General features: G+C 48.1%; 3 protein-coding genes and 6 non-coding genes across 9 annotated transcripts; 8 read left to right on the plus strand and 1 right to left on the minus strand.

Moving 5' to 3' along the window:
- Positions 1-193: 193 nt before the first annotated feature.
- Positions 194-7,470, plus strand: LOC128475401 (40S ribosomal protein S3-B-like). Its single transcript, XM_053457897.1, has 3 exons — positions 194-338; positions 6,697-6,905; positions 7,432-7,470. The coding sequence occupies exons 1-2, from the start codon at positions 272-274 to the stop codon at positions 6,903-6,905; spliced, it is 276 nt and encodes a 91-aa protein (XP_053313872.1). The 5' UTR covers positions 194-271; the 3' UTR covers positions 7,432-7,470.
- On the plus strand, positions 6,025-6,169 carry LOC128476008 (small nucleolar RNA SNORD15). The gene has a single exon (XR_008347038.1). It is a non-coding gene; the product is annotated as a small nucleolar RNA SNORD15 (small nucleolar RNA).
- LOC128476013 (small nucleolar RNA SNORD15) lies at positions 6,398-6,542 on the plus strand. The gene has a single exon (XR_008347042.1). It is a non-coding gene; the product is annotated as a small nucleolar RNA SNORD15 (small nucleolar RNA).
- LOC128476005 (small nucleolar RNA SNORD15) lies at positions 6,952-7,097 on the plus strand. The gene has a single exon (XR_008347035.1). It is a non-coding gene; the product is annotated as a small nucleolar RNA SNORD15 (small nucleolar RNA).
- Positions 7,471-9,256: 1,786 nt separating the features above from the next.
- LOC128476010 (small nucleolar RNA SNORD15) lies at positions 9,257-9,401 on the plus strand. Its single transcript, XR_008347040.1, has one exon. It is a non-coding gene; the product is annotated as a small nucleolar RNA SNORD15 (small nucleolar RNA).
- A 228-nt stretch (positions 9,402-9,629) lies between these two features.
- On the plus strand, positions 9,630-9,774 carry LOC128476011 (small nucleolar RNA SNORD15). The gene has a single exon (XR_008347041.1). It is a non-coding gene; the product is annotated as a small nucleolar RNA SNORD15 (small nucleolar RNA).
- A 72-nt stretch (positions 9,775-9,846) lies between these two features.
- LOC128475402 (40S ribosomal protein S3-B-like) lies at positions 9,847-10,143 on the plus strand. Its single transcript, XM_053457898.1, has one exon. The coding sequence runs from the start codon at positions 9,876-9,878 to the stop codon at positions 10,137-10,139; it is 264 nt and encodes an 87-aa protein (XP_053313873.1). The 5' UTR covers positions 9,847-9,875; the 3' UTR covers positions 10,140-10,143.
- A 41-nt stretch (positions 10,144-10,184) lies between these two features.
- Positions 10,185-10,330, plus strand: LOC128476006 (small nucleolar RNA SNORD15). The gene has a single exon (XR_008347036.1). It is a non-coding gene; the product is annotated as a small nucleolar RNA SNORD15 (small nucleolar RNA).
- A 5,153-nt stretch (positions 10,331-15,483) lies between these two features.
- SERPINH1 (serpin family H member 1) lies at positions 15,484-18,704 on the minus strand. The gene is made up of 5 exons (XM_053456674.1): positions 18,650-18,704; positions 16,826-17,505; positions 16,630-16,728; positions 16,171-16,403; positions 15,484-15,935 (listed from the first exon to the last, which is right to left on the minus strand). The coding sequence occupies exons 2-5, from the start codon at positions 17,469-17,471 to the stop codon at positions 15,633-15,635; spliced, it is 1,281 nt and encodes a 426-aa protein (XP_053312649.1). The 5' UTR covers positions 17,472-17,505; positions 18,650-18,704; the 3' UTR covers positions 15,484-15,632.
- Between the last annotated feature and the right edge of the window lie 3,346 nt (positions 18,705-22,050).

Raw genomic sequence — 22,050 nt, forward strand, 5'->3', positions numbered from 1 at the left:
TGCGTTGTCTGTGTTTGTCAGGCAGTAGTTGTGCGATGTCTATCAGATGCACAAACTGATGTCAGTAGACAAGCCGTCGGGTATGGCAGGTCGCTGGTTTATTAAAGTGTAAGCTCTGTGGCACAGAGTTGTTTTGCGGAGGCAGCTGCTTTAGTGAAACAATGATCCGCTGATATTCATTCACTCGCTTTCTCTCCGTCTCTCCAGTTTGTTGCCGACGGCATCTTTAAAGCCGAGCTCAACGAGTTCCTGACCCGTGAGCTGGCCGAAGATGGCTACTCCGGCGTGGAGGTCAGAGTCACTCCAACCAGGACCGAGATCATCATCCTCGCCACCAGGTGAGACGCCGCTTTCTGCGCGGTGAAACTTATCGGCGTTTGAGAAAAGGGATCGGGAGTGCCGATAGAAACGCAAAGAATGGAGGAATTCCAGGCTGCCATGCTTGAGACTGGCAGATATGCTTCATGTGCCCATTCTTTATGCCATTGCAGATGGCAGGCAGTGGCAGTTATTGTGCTTTCACAGGTTTAAGTGGCTGGGAATCGCCCCGTTTGGTCTCTTTGGGGCTGACAGCTGCAGCTCGCTGTGTTTAATGCGGGGGATATAATAATAATAATGCGGTTGGCATCTCCTCTGCGGCCATCTTTGGGTTTCCCGTTATGTGACTTTCCCTTGCCATTCCAGGTGGCACATGAGAAGTAGGCTCCGCCTACCAGGTAGGGCAGGAAACACTATAAAAAAAGGATACCTCCCCCTTCCTCCCCAGTGTTGTTTCCTGCCCTACTCAGGTAGCGGTTAGGCTGAAGCTTACCTCTTTTTTTGTTTTCTTGGAGCCCCGGGGGGGCATCCTCTCTCCCGACACCCGGTAGTGGTCCCGGTGGATCCAGGGTGATGCGGCAGCCTCGGAGGCTGTAAACTCCGCGGTAATCGCGGTAACACGAGGCTCAGTCCTCGTTATACGTTGCCCACAGCCCAGGGGGCTCACTGGGACGTACATCCCCGGGCTCCGGTTCTCTCCGTCCCGGGGAGGGGGAATCCTCAGCGTGCGGCGGCAGGAGAGCGCTCCGGCGCGAGCAGTTTTCTTTTAGCCGGCAGTGCCGATCTCTCGGCACCCGGTTTTATTATCTCCTCTCTGCAATTACTCCGGCTTCCGTCCGGGGTCACGAGAGGTCAATTGACGAGGAATTTCCGGATGTGACGGTTTCCGGGCCTTGGCGCCTAAATGCCTCTATAAAAACGCCAGAATGGGTAAGATCTTTCCATGCTCTTCGACCTGTACTGTTTTATTGGATTTTTTACTCCTCTTTTTTTGCCTGCCTGTGCCTGAGGACTGTATATTGCCTTTTCAAGTAGGTGTTTTCTCTCCTAGTTTAGAGAGAGATTTCTATGGCCTATTCCATTGCTTTCTGATGTTATAATTTTTGTGTTTTCTCCTCAGTTATGTCAGACAAAAATCCAGACATTCCTTCTGAGGCCTCCCCACATAAGAAGTCTGTGGGGAAAACGAAACATAAAGCCTGCTCATCTTGTAAAAAGACCCTACACGACCCTACGGCCAAAATGTGCAGCTCCTGCTCTCGGCCTAAAGATGTTTCCAATTCAGAATTTACCTCCTGGTTGAAGGGGGAGCTGCAGTCCACCTTTGACTGTTTTCGTGCCATGGCAAGCTCCGCTCAGGGGCCGGTGTCGCAGCATCATCTTTTCCAGCAGGGTCCTCCAAATGTTCTACCAGATACCCTGGAAGATTATTCGGCACCCTTTTCTGAATACGACTACAAGTCTAATGAACCCCAGTCTTCGGATGAGGAGGGGGAAGTTAAAGAAGAAACCTTTTTCTTCCCAGTCGAAGAAACAGGGAAACTAATCTCTGCAGTCAGATCTACTCTAAATCTACAGGATGATATACCAGTTTCAAAACCGGATCCTTTTCAGGGTCACTCTAGGAAGCCGCAGACCTTTCCAGTTCACGACTCGCTTTCGGCCATAATCACGGAGCAGTGGAAATATCCGGACCGGAGATTCTTCACGTCTTCCAGAACCAAAAAGCTGTTTCCCTTTGATGGCAAGGATTCTGAGGCCTGGGAAGTCCCGAAAGTAGACACCGCAGTAGCCAAGGCTACGAAGAAAACAGCCATTCCGATGGAGGACGCGTCCCACTTCAAAGACCCCATGGACCGGCGGGCTGAGAATGCCGCCAATAGGGCTTTTGAGGCAGCAGCGGCGAACTTTCGTCCAGCCATTGCAATAGCGTCAACTTCTAGAGCCATTAAGATCTGGCTCCTACAAGCGGTGGAAGATCTGGCAGCTGTCCCAGGGTCTGAGCAGGTCGCAAGAAACTTGTCCGACACCTGCCTAGCTATTGACTTCATCTCCGATGCTTCCATTGAATCTGTCCGTACATCTGCTAAAGCTACGGCACTTTCTGCGGTTTCTAGACGAGCGCTCTGGCTCAAGTCATGGTCTGCAGATAACGCCTCCAAACACAAGCTGTGCAGCATTCCGTTCCAGGGGAACCACCTCTTCGGCAGCGACCTTGACACGATTCTGGAATCCACCACGGGTGATAAGCACTGGTTACCTCAGAGGAAGGGACCACCGCGTTTCAGGTCCAATTATTTCAGAGCTCCAAGAGACAGGGAGTCCTACAGGCCCTCAACATCCTATCAAGAGTACCAGTCCTTTCGGGGTAAACCCTACGCGAGAGGCAGATTCCAGAGAGGAAGAGGCAGAGGCAGGGACGGCAAATCAGGGAAGTTTTGACGCCAGCAGGTTTCAGGTAGGGGGCAGGCTATCCGGTTTCCTGCATGCCTGGGAAGAGATCACCTCAGACCCCTGGGTTCTTCGCATCATCAATCAAGGCTATGCTCCGGAGTTTACTCACCTACCTGCCCAGCGATTCCTGCTGTCCATGCCTCCCACAGATCCTTGGAAAAGAGCGGGATTCTTCTCCACACTCAACAACCTTATTCACGAAAGGGCTCTGGTCCCGGTGCCTCTTCAAGAAATAGGAGAGGGAACTTATTCCCACGTCTTTGTCGTACCAAAACCATCCGGGAAATTCAGACTAATAATCAATCTACAGTTGGTAAATGCCTGCATCAGATACAACAGGTTCCGGATGGAATCCCTGAAGTCCGCCACGGAGGTTGTTTCATCGGGGGACTTCATGGTCACTATAGACCTGCGAGACGCCTATCTACATGTCCTCATCAGAGAAGACCACCAAAGATTCCTCCGTCTGGCCGTTCCACTACCTCAAGGGATTCGGCATCTTCAGTTTCGGGCACTTCCCTTTGGGATTGCTTCAGCACCACGAATCTTCACAAAACTCATGTCAGTCGTCGTGGCCTTCCTGAGGCAAAGAGGCATAAAGGTGGTCCCATACCTGGACGATTGGCTCCTGATAGCAGCTTCGGCATCATTGCTCCAATCTCATCTAGAATTTTCCCTCAGGACGCTCCACAAACTGGGATGGTTAGTGAACCCCCTAAAGTCAAAGTTTCTGCCAAACAGACGTCGGTCTTTTCTGGGAATGATCCTCGATTCAGAAGTACAGAAGACGTTTCTCCCGCAGGACAAGATCCTAAGGTTACGGGAATTCTCACATACAGTCCTGCAGTACAAGTCAGTGTCCCTCAGATCCGTCATGTCCTTGCTCGGTCTCATGACTTCCTCCATCCCGGCGGTTCCCTGGGCACTGGCTCACGCAAGACCCCTTCAACAATTTTTACTGGATCACTGGGATCGCTCCCAGACATCCCTACACAAGAAGGTCCGGCTTTCTCCCCTCGTTCGGGAGTCACTCCGTTGGTGGCTGTCAACCAAGAATCTTTCGCAGGGTCTCCCTTGGCAGACGAGAGATTGGGTGGTAATCTCCACCGACGCCAGTTTGACAGGCTGGGGTGCCGTCATGGGAAGCCATTTTGCCCAGGGATTCTGGTCTCCCCAAGAATCAAGCCTACACATCAATTTTCTAGAACTACTGGCGGTCTGGAGGGCTCTCAGGTTCTGGTCTTCAATCCTGCGGCACAAGTCCATCAGGATCCTTTCAGACAACATCACCGTGGTGGCCTACCTTTCCAAACAAGGTGGCACCAGAAGCAGACGCCTGCAGACCCTGACTGCTCAGATCTGCAGATGGGCGGAGTTCAATCTCTGCACACTCTCTGCGGTTCATATCAAGGGGTCTCTGAATCAGGAGGCGGATTACCTCAGCAGGAAATCAGTACCTCCAGGAGAATGGTCCTTAAACAAAAAAGTCTTCGCCCTCATAACAAGGAAATGGGGCACTCCTCAGATAGACCTGAGGGCCACGCACCTGAACGCTCAGGTAAAGGAGTTTTTTTCTCTTTCACCAGTCGGTCATCCCAGAGCGCTGGAAGCACTCTCGCAGACCTGGGATTTCGACCTCGCTTACGTTTTTCCTCCGCTTCCCCTTATCTCCAGAGTACTCCGGAAAATTCGGGGAAACCCTCAAAAAGTCATCCTGGTTGTTCCTTTCTGGCCTCGCAGGATCTGGTTCTCGGACCTTACCACCTTGGCCATAGACGAACCTTTGCTTCTTCCTCAGGTGAAGGATCTTCTCATTCAAGGTCCTGTTCTCCACCCAGATCCATTCCGATTCAACCTCTCTGCATGGCTTCTGAAAGGGAGATCTTGTCCTCCAAAGGATTAGCTGCATCTGTGGTGAACACCATTCTTTCCAGCCGCAAAATTTCTACGGCCACCAAGTACCAAAAGGTTTGGGAGACATTCATCGCCTGGTGCAATGTGCATGAAGTATCCACTCCATCTATCCGCGAGGTGCTGCACTTTTTTCAAGATGGCTTTGATAAAGGATTTCAACCTGCTACTATCAAGGTCCAGATCTCAGCACTGAGTAACTTCTTGGATTTCAATCTGGCCTCTCATCCGTGGATCTCCAGATTTTCTAAGGGAATGTGTAGACTTCGCCCTAGGATCCGGCCGTCGGTCCCTCCTTGGGACCTTAATCTCGTATTGCATCAACTCACCTTGTCTCCATTTGAGCCTCTAGTAGATACCTCTCTTAAGCTGCTCACCTACAAGGTTGTCCTCCTCGTAGCCCTCACTTCCGCTAGGAGGGTGAGCGAAATCCAGGCTCTCTCCAGAGTTGAACCTTTTCTCAGGATTCTGCCGGACTGCATTATCCTTCGTTTGCCTCCAGAGTTTCTCCCTAAAGTGGTCTCCCCTTTTCATGCGGATCAGGAGATCGTCCTACCTACACTCTGTCCGGATCCCAAGAATCCCAAAGAACTGGAACTCCATTCGCTAGACCTGCGGAGATGTATCCTGTCATATCTCTCACGTACGTCGGCCTGGAAGAAATCCGATTCTCTCTTTCTGTCCTTTGCGGGGCCCCGCAAGGGCAGATCAGTATCCAGGGCTTCCGTGAGCCGCTGGCTTAAGGACGCTATCGCTTTATGTTACGTCTCCGCGGGAAGAGTACCTCCCTCCGGCCTGAAGGCTCACTCGACCAGATCCGTCTCAACTTCCTGGGCCGAACTCTCCGGGGTGTCTCCGTCTCTCATTTGCAAGGCAGCGACCTGGAGGTCGATCCATACGTTCGTAAGGCACTACAGGCTGAACCTTCATCTCTCAGACGAGTCTCAATTTGGTCGTCGTGTCCTTCAGACTGGAATCCTTCCCTCCCTATCTTGCTAATTCTTCTCATGTGCCACCTGGAATGGCAAGGGAAAGAGAGAATTCTTACCTGGGAATTCCTTTTCCTTGTCCATTTCCAGGTGGCACACTTTTTTCCCGCCCATTAAAATGTATTTGGGTTTTGCTATTATTTGTCTGAGTCTTTCTTTTTAACCACACTGGGGAGGAAGGGGGAGGTATCCTTTTTTTATAGTGTTTCCTGCCCTACCTGGTAGGCGGAGCCTACTTCTCATGTGCCACCTGGAAATGGACAAGGAAAAGGAATTCCCAGGTAAGAATTCTCTCTTTCTACGGCGTTTGTCGTGAATCCACCGCGTGTCTCCCGCCGTCCTGCCGCTCGCCCTTCGGTGATGATACGATGACGAGTCAGAGAGGGAGCCTGGAGCCGAGCGCTCTGTTCAGCGGCACGTTCTGTGTCTCTGGACTCGGTTGCTCTGCCGGCGCTGCCCTCCGTACTGATCGAACTTGAGGCATTTGTCTGAGAAGGGCAGAGCGCGGCCGTTACAATCACATCCTCCTCTGATTGGCTGCTTGCGTCACCTGGCTTTTCCTCCACGTATCCTCATATCGTCTAAATCTCCTTTTAGGACCCAAAACGTTCTTGGTGAGAAGGGCCGACGTATCCGTGAGCTGACCGCAGTGGTCCAGAAGAGGTTCGGCTTCCCAGATGGCAGCGTTGGCTATTGATGGTGAGTGATTCCCTTCAGGGTTTCCCCTTCGGTGATGATACGATGACGAGTCAGAGCGGGCGTTCTCTGCGGAGCTCTCTGCCCGGCGGCACGTTCTGTGACCCTGGACTCGGCTGCTCTGCGGGTTTTGCCCTGGATACTGATTGAACTTGAGGCATTTGTCTGAGAAGGGCAAACTTTACCCCCCCCCGGGTTTATTAGAGGCCAAGCGAGCCTCCCGTGTTGTTCCCTGACCTGATCTTCGCTGTCGGGCCGTCTACGAGGTTCGCTATGAGGTCGCAAAGCTCTGCTATCTGTTGGCTGACCGAGGTCTGTAACGTTGCAGGTGTTCTTGGTATCAAAGTCAAGATTATGTTGCCCTGGGACCCAAGTGGGAAGATCGGCCCCAAGAAGCCCCTTCCTGATCACGTCGGCATCGTGGAGCCCAAAGAAGAGATCCTGCCGACCACCCCGATCTCCGAGCAGAAAGGAACCAAGCCCGAGCAGCAGCTGCCGCAGCCTCCTGCCATGCCCCAGCCTGTGCCCACCGCATAAGTAAGTGACCTTCCTGACCGTTACCACCACGGCGCCCCCTGCCTCCCTTCGGTGATGATGCGATGACGAGTCTGAATGGGTAAATCCTCTGCCGGCGGTCAGTGTCGGCGTCACGTTTTGTGCCGTGGATATGAACCCGCTGGGTAGAGCTTACCTTTCGTTTGAAGACCCCGAGGCATTTGTCTGAGAAGGAAATGGGTTTTGGGTGGTTTTTGTTTCTTTTGATTCTTTTCCGTTAGAGGCCCGGTTCTAGTGGATAATTCTTCCTAATCTGAGCATTTTTTAGTTTCAGCCTTGTAATTAATGGATTCTACTTTCTGTAAGACCTTAAACCTTATTTCGGTCCTTGGGTCTCACCTTAGTGTTAGGAAATCTTTACCCCAATCCCATACATATTTAGGTTCCCTCACTGGGTTTACAGCTACCACTTATGCTGAAAGCCTGCTCCACTTAACTACTACCGTCGACTTTAAGGGTTTAGTGCTGTGCCTTTGGTGCTGACTGTTATGTTCTGTTTTTTTTATAGGTTGCTGGAAATGGGATCCGCGGAGTTTGGATACAAAAATCTATAAAATAAAAAAACTTTAAAAAAACAAACCGTGCTTCTTGGTGGTTTTTCTGGGAAGGCGGCCGCTGCGCTGGCGATTTAATGCTGGGATCTGCGGTTTGGGTATTAAAGGGCATCGTAGGGCGTGCAGTTTGTGCTCCAGGAGAGCTGTAACAGCCCGTGGGGTAACTGGAATCTCCTCGGCCGTTAAGGTAATGAAAGGAGCGCGGCTTTGCTCCCCGGTCTGAACCCGAAGAATGATTTCAGAGAATTCTTCCTAATGTCCAACGCGCTCGCTCAGCATTACAGGGAACGTCGCTGGGATCGTAACGCAGATTCGGGGTAAGCTTTGGGTCTTCTGGGTTACGCAGAAGACAAACCTGCGGGATTTGGGTCGCTTTGCTAATTTTGTTCTCATCGCATGGAGAGGAAAACTGCTGTTATGTTGGCCGCATTAATGAAATAAAAGAAGTTTGTTGTCCTGCAGATCGCCTCCTCCTCCTCTTCGCTTACAGAGGCTGCGCGAGCCCAACAACGATCAGGGAGTCAATGGAGAGAAATAATCCGAGCACCGAGATTTTGGAGCCGGGGCTGCGGAGGATTGGAGGGGATTGAGTTGGGCCTGGGCTGCCCGGGATGTCGGGCTCCGGGGCTGATGGGTGATTATATAGCAGGGTTTATGACTGTAATAGAGTTTAGATCGCCGGCTCTTCTAGCCGTTGTGTTTAATGCTCGCTGCAGGCGGCTCCTAGATCGCAAGCTCTTTCGCCTGGTTTACTTTGCATTTATTGCACGGCTTACCTTTAGGAAGCTTGCAGTTTAGATTGTAAGCTCCTTTACCCACTGGCCATTAAGTCACGTGATCTGTTAGTCGCCTGTTTCTGTAAGTCGAATGTATGCTAGTTTTATCCTACCTGTTGAACAGCGCTATGGAATATGATGGCGCTATATAACACAATAAGGGCCAAGCAGGGATTGTGACGCTTTAGATACCGGCCCCTTCACTTCTGTATGTGGCCCCTGGGTGCTCTCTATGTGAAGCCTTTATTGCAAGCTCTTTTGCCCGTTGTGCGTGACACTTGTGTCGCGTTGTCTGCGTTTGTCAGGCAGTAGTTGTGAGATGTCTATCAGATGCACAAACTGATGTCAGTAGACAAGCCGTCGGGTATGGCAGGTCGCTGGTTTATTAAAGTGTAAGCTCTGTGGCACAGAGTTGTTTTGCGGTAGCAGCTGCTTTAGTGAAACAATGATCCGCTGATATTCATTCACTCGCTTTCTCTCCGTCTCTCCAGTTTGTTGCCGACGGCATCTTTAAAGCCGAGCTCAACGAGTTCCTGACCCGAAGATGGCTACTCCGGTGTGGAGGTCAGAGTCACTCCAACCAGGACCGAGATCATCATCCTCACCACCAGGTGAGACGCCGCTTTCTGCGCGGTGAAACTTATCGGCGTTTGAGAAAAGGGATCGGGAGCGCCGATAGAAACGCAAAGAATGGAGGAATTCCAGGCTGCCATGCTTGAGACTGGCAGATATGCTTCATGTGACCGTTGCCCATTCTTTATGCCATTGCAGATGGCTGGCAGTGGCCGTTATTGTGCTTTCACGGGTTTAAGTAGCTGGGAATCGCCCCGTTTGGTCTCTTTGGGGCTGACAGCTGCAGCTCGCTGTGTTTAATGCGAGGGATATAATAATAATAATGCGGTTGGCATCTCCTCTGCGGCCATCTTTGGGTTTCCTGTTACGCGACTTTCTACGGCGTTTGTCCTGAATCCACCGCGTGTCTCCCGCCGTCCTGCCGCTCGCCCTTCGGTGATGATACGATGACGAGTCAGAGAGGGAGCCTGGAGCCGAGCGCTCTGTTCAGCGGCACGTTCTGTGTCTCTGGACTCGGTTGCTCTGCCGGCGCTGCCCTCCGTACTGATCGAACTTGAGGCATTTGTCTGAGAAGGGCAGAGCGCGGCCGTTACAATCACATCCTCCTCTGATTGGCTGCTTGCGTCACCTGGCTTTTCCTCCACGTATCCTCATATCGTCTAAATCTCCTTTTAGGACCCAAAACGTTCTTGGTGAGAAGGGCCGACGTATCCGTGAGCTGACTGCAGTGGTCCAGAAGAGGTTCGGCTTCCCAGAGGGCAGCGTTGGCTATTGATGGTGAGTGATTCCCTTCGGGGTTTCCCCTTCGGTGATGATACGATGACGAGTCAGAGCGGGTGTTCTCTGCGGAGCGCTCTGCCCGGCGGCACGTTCTGTGACCCTGGACTCGGCTGCTCTGCGGGTTTTGCCTTGGATACTGATTGAACTTGAGGCATTTGTCTGAGAAGGGCAAACTTACCCCCCCCCCCCGGGTTTATTAGAGGCCAAGCGAGCCTCCCGTGTTGTTCCCTGACCTGATCTTCGCTGTCGGGCTGTCTACGAGGTTCGCTATGAGGTCGCAAAGCTCTGGTATCTGTTGGCTGACCGAGGTCTGTAACGTTGCAGGTGTTCTTGGTATCAAAGTCAAGATTATGTTGCCCTGGGACCCAAGTGGGAAGATCGGCCCCAAGAAGCCCCTTCCTGATCACGTCAGCATCGTGGAGCCCAAAGAAGAGATCCTCCCGACCACCCCGATCTCCGAGCAGAAAGGAACCAAGCCCGAGCAGCAGCCGCCGCAGCCTCCTGCCATGCCCCAGCCTGTGCCCACCGCATAAGTAAGTGACCCTCCTAACCGTTACACCACGGCGCCCCCTGCCTCCCTTCGGTGATGATGCGATGACGAGTCTGAATGGGTAAATCCTCTGCCGGCGGTCAGTGTCGGCGTCACGTTTTGTGCCGTGGATATGAACCCGCTGAGTAGAGCTTACCTTTCGTTTGAAGACCCCGAGGCATTTGTCTGAGAAGGAAATGTTTTTTGGGTGGTTTTGTTTCTTTCGATTCTTTTCTGCTGGATACCCGGTTCTAGTGGATAATTCTTCCTAATCTGAGCATTTTTTAGTTTCAGCCTTGTAATTAATGGATTCTACTTTCTTAAACCTTATTTTGGTCCCTGGGTCTCACCTTAGTGTTAGGAAATCTTTACACCAATCCCATACATGTTTAGGTTCCCTCACTGGGTTTACATCTACCGCTTATGCTGAAAGCCTGCTCCACTTAACTACTACCTTCGACTTTAAGGATTTAGTGCCGTGCCTTTGGTGCTGACGGTTATGTTCTGTTTTTTATAGGTTGCTGGAAATGGGATCCGCGGAGTTTGGATACAAAAATCTGTAAAATAAAAAAACTTTAAAAAAACAAACCGTGCTTCTTGGTGGTTTTTCTGGGAAGACGGCCGCTGCGCTGGCGATTTAATGCTGGGATCTGCGGTTTGGGTGTTAAAGGGCATCGTAGGGCGGGCAGTTTGTGCTCCAGGAGAGCCGTAACAGCCCGCGGGGTAACTGGAATCTCCTCGGCCGTTAAGGTAATGAAAGGAGCGCGGCTTTGCTCCCCAGTCTGAACCCGAAGAATGATTTCAGAGAATTCTTCCTAATGTCCAACGTGCTCGCTCAGCATTACAGGGAACGTCGCTGGGATCGTAATGCGGATTCGGGGTAAGCGTTGGGTCATGTGGGTTACGCAGAAGACAAACCTACGGGATTTGGTCCACTTTGTTCACATATTATATATCGGCAGTTTTTATGCTCGGCTGCGAGCTCCGTAAGCATAGTGCAGTCGCTGGAGATCGGGGGAGTGAGGGGGGGCGCGCTATCGACCAGCAGCTCACCAGGCGTTTGCCCAATGTGCCAGGCGGCCGGTTCAAGCAAACCTCTACATCACCCACCCTTATCTCCTTGTTGGGTTATGTACCTTCCATCAGTTATTACACCCAGGCTGGTCACGAGGCGATCACTTTACAACTTTCTATACGAATACAATTAAATAAACAAATTCTTCTCAGTGTCGTAGCATGGGGGGGCTCAGCAATGCAGGGGGTTAGTCTTTAGGAAAAGAATCTTGAATAAGGGGGGGGATATTTGATACAGCACAGTATTTTAAAAATATTTATAGGACGTCATTACAAAGAGCTACCAGCAGGTGGCAGCACTGGCCTGCACATTAACTTCCTTAACCTATTTTTGGAGATTTTGACTTTTTTTTTTATATACTTTATACCTTATCCAAGCACACATTCTCAAGAGGAGTTCGAGAAAACCCATAGAAGGAACACAGAGGACCCAGTCAGGGTGTAAATGCTCATCGCAACAAATGTACAGAATAGAGGCACAGACCTAAAAAGCATGAACATTCAGATTCCCGGGTGACCAATAAAACATACAAAACAAAATAATACGGCGAATACCCAGAGAAGGCTGTAAATCGCTTGAGTCTCTTTTAGGTTGAAATGCGTGCAGTCCCACAGACTCAACAATATAGCCATAAAAAGTTAGGACTTGCCAAACGTGGGGTACCTTGCCGTAGTGGCCGGCAAAGCGATATACGGCCGTATAGTGTGACGGAATCACCAATATTTATGCGGCGGATGTTTTTTTTGAATGGTATTCGCTGCTTAGCGCATGTGCGGCTCTATCGCAAAATGCTTCAACTTTAGTGTAATAAACCTCATTCAGGGTTTCCTGAGACTCCTTACATCGTGATGATGTCACAACCCGATCCCCTAAGAACCTCTTTATACATTGGACTGTTTGCCCGTTGTACAGCGCTGCGGAATAGGATGGCGCTATATAACTCGATACGGTATATATATATAAATAGATTGTAGGCATTGAGACCCCCGAGGGGTTTAAGTGAAGAAGAAACCACTTCCACAGCCAGGCATCGCTTTATTAACTAGAAGAAAAGCAAAAAATGCCATTTTTCCTGCAATTAGAATTTTGGGGATTTATAAGGACACATTGTAATATTTTCTGATATTTTAATTTAAAGCGAGATAATTTTTCTACTAAAAACAAGGATGAGCAAGAATCAGGTTCAATAATAAAAGAAAATGCATTTAATAATAAAAAAAGGCTGAAAACACGTGAAAAAAAGCAGCTTTTCTGTAAGTTTTATAAATTCTTGTAATTAGGGTTTCTTCATCTTTTATTTATGGATTTTTAGATATAAAAAAAAATTATTTTTCACAAGTTTAAGAGATCTACAGACTTTATATTAGGAATGTCATAAAATCATCCTTACCCAAGAAGCTTGCGATCTAGATAACTGCATCTGTGTATAATATAAAATATAATACATACTGTATAATGTATAGATAAATCAGTGAGCCGGCCCCCTGTATGATGTATAGATAAATCAGCGAGCCGGCCCCCTGTATGATGTATAGATAAATCAGCGAGCCGGCCCCTGTATAATGTATAGATAAATCAGCGAGCTGGCCCCCTGTATGATGTATAGATAAATCAGTGACCGGCCCCTGTATAATGTATAGTCACATCAGCGAGCCGGCCCCCTGTATGATGTATAGATAAATCAGTGAGCCGGCCCCCTGTATAATGTATAGTTACCTCAGCGAGCCGGCCCCCTGTATGATGTATAGATAAATCAGCGAGCCTGCCCCCTGTATGATGTATAGATAAATCAGTGACCGGCCCCTGTATAATGTATAGTTACATCAGCGAGCCGGCCCCCTGTATGATGTATAGATAAATCAGTGACCGGCCCCTGTATAATGTATAGATAAATCAGTGAACCGGCCCCCTGTATGATGTATAGATAAATCAGCGAGCCGGCCCCTGTATAATGTATACATAAATCAGTGACCGGCCCCCTGTATGATGTATAGATACATCAGCGAGCCGGCCCCCTGTATAATGTATAGATAAATAAGTGACCGGCCCCTGTATAATGTATAGATAAATAAGTGACCGGCCCCCTGTATAATGTATAGATAAATCAGTGAACCGGCCCCCTGTATGATGTATAGATACATCAGTGACCGGCCCCTGTATAATGTATAGATAAATCAGTGAACCGGCCCCCTGTATGATGTATAGATACATCAGTGACCGGCCCCTGTATAATGTATAGTCAAACCAGTGTGACGCCCTGTATAATGTATAGTTAGTACGCGTCGCCGGCATGCAGTTGGACACACCCCGTCACATGACTAATTTCCTTCCAACTCCCCCCAAAAAAAAAACCCCGACATTCCAGGCGTTTGCTCCCGTATTAGCGTGCGGATGGTACGGCCCGGAGCGGAGACATTCCAATCCCTGTACACTGCATAACAGGACGGTGAGGTGGGGGAGAGGGCACGGCCTGCTGGAGGGCCCTCCGTCACTTGTCTGGGGGCCACATCAGCCGTTTTGTTTGATGACATATGATATATAGATATTATCCCCCCACACACTCACGCATGCGCAGGAAATGCAGCAGTTTTGTGGTAAAAGAAACCCATCCAATGTCCCACACCGCTAGGACCCTGCGCACCCGCGGCCCCGCACCGCCCGGCCTGCACACCGATATGCAAGGAGGGGTTAACAGTCAAACAGGGAGGGGCTATCTAGGATACAGGGAGGGATTCACATAACCAGGGCGGGGCTGTTTGGGTTACAGGGGTGAGGGTGTTATGAAGGGAGGGGCTATCAGTGGCCAGGGAGGGGTGGGAGCTCCAGGTGGCTGGATTGAATCAACAGTAAAAATATTTATAGCACAGAGAGGGGGGAGACAATGAGGGGGGGGGCAATGGGGGGGGCAATGAGGGGGGAGGGGGGAGACAATGAGGGGGGAGGGAGAGGGGAGACAATGAGGGGGGAGAGAGAGGGGAGACAATGAGGGGGGAGGGAGAGGGGAGACAATGAGAGGAGAGGGGAGACAATGAGAGGGAGAGAGAGTGGAGACAATGAGAGGAGAGGGAGAGAGAGGGGAAGACAATGAGAGGGGAGGAGGAAGAAGGGTTCTCTGCATCTGGTTCTCTATTGAAGCTGGAGGATCCAGCGCTTCCACGTCTTCTGAAGATATGGAGATGAGACGAAGGCGCTCTACAGGGCACCCCCCAGATTTTTGTGTTACGGGGCCACATTCCCCAGAGGGGCCCCCCCTTCCATCCCTTCCCAGCCAAAAGATCCGGATCTTCTTGGACCTCTCTGACATCTTCAAAGGGAAAGCAGCTGTGGTGCGTTCTGCCTCAGCCGCCACCGCCTCTTACTTCCGCCATGCTCTACGCCGGGCAACAGGATATGACATCATATCCTGACACGCTGCATTTTAAGCACAGAGTAATCTCACAATGGAGCCTGTGCCGGTGAGTGGGGGGGGTCTCTGATCCGGAGATCTCTTAATCGCACCGTCCACCTGCTGGAAAACCGCAAGCTTACATGTGATGCAAGGAAATGGAACTTTACTGAGAGGGTGGCAGATAAGTGGAGCGGCCTCCATGCAGAAGTGGTAGACGCTGGGATAGGCCTCTAGTTCCCCCAAATAAAGACACGAAGCATAGGTTTTTTTTACACATTTATTGCAAACAAATTTAAAAAAAACACACATTTTTTTCCTCAAACTTGTAACTTTTACAAAGTAAAGATTTTGTGAATCCACATGGTGAAAGTAAATCAAAATCCCCTTATAGTCATTTTCGTACATCACGCATCCTCAGATATTCCAAACGGCACTAAACCTAGTGCCGAGAGACAGCATAGTCAAACCACCATCGCTCTGCGCGCACCCAGGGGCCACGAACATAAAAAACCCTCCTCAAGAAAGGGTTAAAAAAACAAAAAAAAAGCCCAGCTTCCTGCATGTGGAAGGATTACTTGGATGACCGTCGGACCCGGACCTTATCGAGGACCAAGCGGCAGCAGATCAACGCGCTAAATATTAGGCATTGCTACCGCCCGGCACTCAACAGGTTAATGCCAATGCCAAATAAGTCCATTTAAGGTCATTGTCAATAATTAACCCTTTGAAGGCAACGCTGTTGAGCGTACCGCACCACTCTAGCGCAGATAGCGCTATCCCGCCTTCTACGCAGCGACCTTTGACCCTCATTGTTAAGTTGTAGCAAGTCTTTTTTTTTTGCTGCTAAATAAGAAGGTTTTAGGGTCGCCCTCCAAGAGGAACGGCTTTTACGTGGTTGGAATGTTCCGTCGACAGATTGAGGCGTCCGACACATAGATAGATGTACTCCGACGCAGCACCCTTCGCTTAGAAAAAAATATATTTAGAGCTACCCAGACCCCCCCTCCCCCCCATAAAAAATACTTTAGGAGATACTATAACTCGTCGCGCATTTTGTCCCCCTTTGGTCGAACGAGTCGGCCGATGAAGAGGATAGAGTCCGTCTTGTTGTCCTTGATGAGGAAGACGAAGGGGTGGTCGGCGTAGAAGAGTTTGGGGCTCCTCAGCTCTTCCCTGCTGTAGATGTCGGCGTCGAAGGGGTTTCCGTCGGTGTCCCACTCCAGGGCGGCCGCGTGGAACATGCTGGCCAGGTAGAGGTCCTTCTTGCCGGAGATCTTGGAGAGGTCGGCCTTGGACTTGTCGATGGCTTCGGTCAGACCGAGGTCACCCAAGTGTTTCTGGAACGGAAAAAAAAGGAGCCCCAGTCTATCACCAATCCGCACCATTTATAACAAAATGTGTATTTTGGGAGAACCCCCCCCAAAAAAACATTCTGAGACCATCAGTGCAGACAGCAGGAATTCTGCTACACCAGAAGCTTCATGACCAAGAAGTTTTCTCTCTAGAGAATTATTATTTTATTATTTATTTAATATATAGGAATTGGAGTAGTAGTTGCTGTGCTGGACTCACCTGCAGGTCATGGCTGACTTCCAGGTTGACTTTAGGCAGGGAAACGGCTACTGCCTTCTTCTGGAATTTTCCGACCCACGTCTTGACCTGCTCTCTGGTCAGAAGTTTCTCGACCCTCTCCAAAGGCTCCACGTGATACGGCATAATGAAGATCATGCTGGACAGCTTGTGCGCCAGGGGCATCTCCAAAATCTGGAGGCTGTTTGTTTCATCCTCGTGGTAATTGTAGAGACCTAAAAAATATAGAAAAAATAATAAATAATAATAATAATTAAAAAAACGTAAAAAAAAAAAATTACAAACTTTTTTAAAAAAGTGAAAAAAAAAAATTAAAAAAAAATGTAAAAAAATAAATTATAAAATTGATTATTAAATATTTTAAACAAAAAGCCAAGGATCTGTTTAAACGAAATTTTTGGAAATGAAGAGGTCTTTGTATCTGATGGCTTCTGGACTCACCTGTGCGGTGCATCATGGGAACAGCCACGGTGAAGGAGCGCGTCACCATGAAGCCGCGGTTGTCGACCATCTTGTGGTGGAACTTCTCATCCCAGTGAGCTGCAAACACCACAAAGAACAAAAGCGTTAGGCGTCGGAAAAAAAATGGAACACCGACTTGGGAACGCGCGGGACGCCGCCAACCAGAGGAACTTACGCTTGAAGAACATGGCGTTGACGATGAGAGCGCCGTCTGTCTTCTCCACGTCGCTGGTCACCTCGGGGAGTTTGCCGTCGGTGGCCTGGGCGGCCCATTCGTTGATGGATTTGAGGGCGCTTCTCTTATCCCTGAAGTTGATCTTGGAGTGGTCGTAGTTGTAGTGCTTCTTGCTGTTCTTCACGAAGTCGTCGGTGAAGCTGACGGAGCTCGGTCCGTACAGCCGGTTCCCCATCTTCCAGGTGACGTTACGCGAGGTGGAGTTGCTGACTTCGTTGAGGAGCTCCGACAGCCCGGCGTGGACGTGATCGTCGCTCAGTTTGTCGACGCTCAGGACGGCTTTGGCCTGCGCGGCGGTGCTGGCTTTGCCGGCCAGGTTAACCAGTCCGAGGGAAGAAGCCACCACCACGGGGGAAAGGAGGATGTTGTCGATCTTCTTATCTTTTGCCATGGTGTGGTAGAGGCTGAAGGCAAGTCCCGCGGTCTTGTCTGCGAGCGTGTTGGCATGTTCACTTATCTTCTTCTCTGGCACAGCCTGGGCCGGTTTATTCGCCTCCGCTGGCTTCTTGTCGGCCGGCGGCTTCTTATCGACCGCCGCATTCACCGCAAGCAGGAAGCCAAGGGCTACGACCTTCATCATCCACATGGCGACTTTATTAGTAGGAAGCTCGTCGGCAGCGCTGCGAAAACAGGAGAGAAACAGGGTTATGTAACGGGACAAACTCACTAAATATATAATGATAATAATAAAAAAAAAACACCACTGTAGCCAAAGAGGAGACTAAAAGATCTTGATTGAAAACACAAAGAAAAAAATTAAGAAATGAAAGTAAATTATAATTGCTGGCTGCGTCTCATTAAAACTAAAACAAATGCATTGTATTTGGAACGCTGGCTGCCACCCACTTTTGGTCTGCCCATGGTACATCCCACATTCACATTCCTAGGGGCAGGTTTCATTCTCAGTGGTGTAGGGGGGGAGGAGATAATTCGTGTTCTAAGCACTGTGTAGCCTCAACACAGAGAGGGTTTGTTACTTCCATTTAAAGAATCGACTCAAACCTTAATCAGTCGTTGGTCTCGTCTTAGATTCAGGAGCCGTATGTCTATCCCATGCATGTTTAATACCCTCACTGGATTACCCTCTACCACCTCTGCTGGGAGGCCGTTCTGCTTATCTACCCCCCTCTCTCTAAAATAAAACTTCCTTCCATTCCATCTCAGTCTCTGACCCTCTAGTGTTAGATTCCGGTCTCTTGTTGTAACTTTTCTCCTCCTTTGGAATAAATGCCCTCCTGTACTTCATGTATTTTTAGGTTTCTACTCCACCCCCCCCCTTCTCTCCTCCAAGCTGGACAAAAACCTTAAAAATCTGCATGTTTGGACGACTCAAGTGAATCCTCGGGTTAATGAATGTGCAGTCCTGGAATGATTACTGGATCCGTGATGTCATTTTTTTAAAGTTTTAAACAAGTTGGGACCTTTCCGAAGTCAGAACCGCACCCTGCTCCCTAACTCTTACCCCGGGGCTACAGTTCTGCGAGGACAATGAGTAACAATGCTGGCATTCTTGCGCTTTTATTTAACCCTTCTGGCGCTATGCTGGGGCGTCACCACCTTAATTTTCTATTAAACGTTCTATAATTCGTACAAAACCAAATGTTCTGTTTTAAAAAAAAAAAAACATTGAAATGATTGCACCATAAATATTATCAAATACCCAGAATAATAAGATTATTATTATATGACATCGAGATATCACAGCAGTTAATCTTTCCACCCAGCATCGCAAGGGGTTCGTTTTAAACTTTACACAAAAGATACCTTGGAACGCTTTCATATTGCACTTGATTGTTATTTTCATTCTGAAAGAAACAGATAAATAAAGTAGATTCCTCCTAAACCTTTTTTATTTTTCTTCACAAAGCAACCAGTTACTGGGGGGGGGCGCAAGGTTTCAATAACTACATATATTTTATGGAATATAATCAATGCAATTAGGGAAAAAAGTTAAATGTATGTGAAAATAAGTAATATCATACTCCAGAACTATTTTTTTTCTAATGCATTAAGCCTGTGTTGAGCCAGACCACAACAGCACATTAGATAATATTACTTAATGATTTATTTAGCGCCATCATATACCGCGGTGCTGTACAATGGTATTAGCTCAGCCTCTTGCTTTTTTTTTTAAACGGTCATTATGTTTCCATCATCCCATCTCTTTAGTTTGTAATATTATTGTTATATATTTATTTTATCCAAAAATGGAGAAATGACCAATATTATGGAGTGTCCCATTGTTCTCAGTAACAATGTATCTGTTAATACTGATTATGTTTGACTGGTGGGGGGGTGCAGAGTGGGTGAGCTGTGCTGATGTGGCAGGGGGCTGTCATGATGCCAAGCAATTTAACCCTTTCATAGCTGCAGAGGCAGACGCCCCATTCCCCGCCCCATCTTAGTATCTGAGATTTAAGAATCTGAGGGATCTTAGGAAGGAGCAAGTAACGGTGAATTCTCAATCAGACCCAAAACCGAAAACAGCATAACCCCACCACAGCATTTTAACCTAACAAGTCCTAAAAGTCATGGCACACATTGCACAGAAACTGATTATTTGACTTTTTTTCCTGGATTTCTGGATCTTTAGTCCTAAAACACCGATTGGTTTGTGCATTGAACCAGAAATAAGCAACCAGACCTTGCAGATCACAAAGGGTAAAAATGGCTGCTAAACTGCTTTGGATTTCCAGATGACATGAACATTGCAATGGGGGGGCACATCATAGCTGCCAACACACCTGGGAACAGCCACCCATTCTTACACTCATCATGTTACACATACACTTCAATGACCACTGAACACATGCAGAGGCAATTTAAGTGACTTTAAACCATCAGGGGTTAATTATGAACCCACAGGGGCAGTTGCACCATTAAGCACTGGATTTAGATCCAGTTAAAGCCCATTAAGAGGGAATAAAAACAAGCAGTGCACCCCCTCTTGCACCCCCATAGCCCCAGATACCCCTCAGATTAAAGCTCTTACCTACAAAGCCTTCAGAGGTCTGGAGCAGAGGTCTCTCTCTCTCTCTGAGATCTCTCTCTCTGAGATCTCTCTTCCTTGCTGTCTCTCTGTCTGCTGTCTGTGACTCTGATCCCAAAAGCTGGCTCTATATACCCTGCAGCAGAAAGTTCTGGAAGTTTGGAAAAAGTTTATTTAAATGAGGGACTCCGAAGTCTCCCCCTCAATCTCCTCCTCTCCCAAATCCCCTCCTCTGCCAAATTCACACCCCTGTGCTGTGGGGGGGGGATCCTGCCCCTGGGTCCTAGGACCCTCATCGTGTGGGCATTTGGCCAGATCCCTCTGCCCCAACTAATCAGTTCCCAGCATCAGTTAACCAGTTTGCTGCCATGCAAAGAGCTAATAAGAGGTGCCTTTTAACCCCTTCTGTGCCAGAATGCTGTATGTATTCATTGCTGGTCACTGTTGTGATACATTGTTGCATTAGGGTTTGTTTATAAACAGATAACAGTAACAATGTTTCCATTCGATGAACTCATTCCTAAAATGCCCCCTTCCCTCCCTAAATTAAAGCACTGATTATAATAAGTATAAAAAGATCTTATCTAATGAAGCCGTTACACACTTATTATTGGGTTTAGCCCAATTCTGTTGCTTCCTCAAACACTTCGCCATGTTTGTTTCATTGCCCTTTAAATCGCTCTGATAATTGGGGGGTTTGATCTTCTTTTCTTATTTAAAATGCAAAGTTGCACAAATGTCTGTGCTAAATGCAGTGAGGGACTGTGCCAGGCACTGCGCCTTCAGACCAGGGGCAGTTGGCAGTTATGGACCCTGAGATGGGAAGGTTGCAGGAATAAGAGGCTTCTTGAGAAATCTTATGTCACATTTTAAAAAAGAATCTTTAACATAACATTTTAGAGACATTATATATAAAGAACAAATCTGTTCAAAATGAAACTAGGGGCATGTAATCTGTTGCTATGGTGACCACACCAGAATTGCTTCATTTCTGTCCCTTAAACTTTGCCCCCCCCCCACTATATTGCTTTCCAAATACCCCAAGCTGGGGTGGCATGTGTCGTCAGGGCGTTAAACCCATGTGTCCCAATTCTGACCTCCCCAAGAGGGTGGCAAACGGGTCTCTGCCATTAGCAGCCCCCTGTTTTATTTGAACACCTCCCAAAAATACTTAAAATCCTGAACAGAAACTTCTAGATTACGCTTGAGGGCGTAAAACTTTAACCCCCCCCTTCCCATTCTGTCACGCAGAAACCCATACGATTTAACCTTTCCAAGGACCCGTGTTTTGAGACAAAAGACAAAAAAAAAGGGAAATTCATTATTATCATCTTGTCTTTTGATTAACAAACCTGGACTTCCATTACGTTAATGCATTCCTATTGGCCGTAATTATTATTATTATTAATTATCTATTTATATATATATATATATATAGCGCCAACAATTTACGCTGCGCTTAATACAACATAAACCTTTATATCACTAGGATATAACTCCTTAAGGGTTAACCGTTATCAAACTAACTTTAGCATTCTAAAATGTATCGTTTGTTCTATTAAAATTCTTATTTAGGCAAAAACACTAAAAATATTAGGATATTGTCTAATATAGTGAGGTAATTAGTCGATATTATGAAATGTGGGTAGAAGTCACTAGAAGAATTGATATAATTGTTAAATATATGTAGACGTGGCAGTTTATACAGAAAAAAAAGCTATTTGGTTTTATATGGAAATGCATATTTTTGTGTTTTAAGCTAAGGCCCGGCTTTACCTCCATGCGTAATTCCTCAGCATAAGAAATAATTGTAGCACTCGTTTCCACTACAATTCCCATTATCCTCAACCCATCTGTGCATGACTGGAAAGTCCAAAAATGCTTAAAATCTCCTTATCTGTGCCGTCCATCACTTGACTTTTTTTTTTTATGCGCTTTTTCTTAAATTTAACCTCAAAAACAACTTTCGGGAATTTTTTTTTTATTTTTTTTTGTAAAAGTTCTCGAATTTGCACATTTTCACCCTAGACCCTGGGAGTGAGTTTTCTGGAAGTTTTCAGGGTCCGGGTCCCCTCCCCTCCCCCCTTGGACTGCCACGTCGTCCTAGCCTGTGCAAGGCGTGTGGGATGCTGCACGGGACGCGGATCTCCTCCTCCCAAGGAAAGAGTTCCCATAG

Source organism: Spea bombifrons, chromosome 2 (assembly GCF_027358695.1).
Source record: "Spea bombifrons isolate aSpeBom1 chromosome 2, aSpeBom1.2.pri, whole genome shotgun sequence".
Taxonomy (NCBI): Eukaryota; Metazoa; Chordata; class Amphibia; order Anura; family Pelobatidae; genus Spea; species Spea bombifrons.

Excerpts from the sequence above, each read along its gene's own strand:
- LOC128475401 (XM_053457897.1), top strand. The coding sequence starts at position 272 with ATGGCTACTCCGGCGTGGAGGTCAGAGTCACTCCAACCAGGACCGAGA. Across the intron at positions 339-6,696 it reads ATCATCATCCTCGCCACCAG|GTGTTCTTGGTATCAAAGTC; the intron begins GTGAGACGCCGC and ends GTAACGTTGCAG.
- SERPINH1 (XM_053456674.1), bottom strand. The coding sequence starts at position 17,471 with ATGTGGATGATGAAGGTCGTAGCCCTTGGCTTCCTGCTTGCGGTGAAT. Across the intron at positions 16,404-16,629 it reads TCCCATGATGCACCGCACAG|GTCTCTACAATTACCACGAG; the intron begins GTGAGTCCAGAA and ends TATATTTTTTAG. Across the intron at positions 15,936-16,170 it reads AAGTCAGCCATGACCTGCAG|AAACACTTGGGTGACCTCGG; the intron begins GTGAGTCCAGCA and ends TTTCCGTTCCAG.
- LOC128475402 (XM_053457898.1), top strand. The coding sequence starts at position 9,876 with ATGAGGTCGCAAAGCTCTGGTATCTGTTGGCTGACCGAGGTCTGTAAC.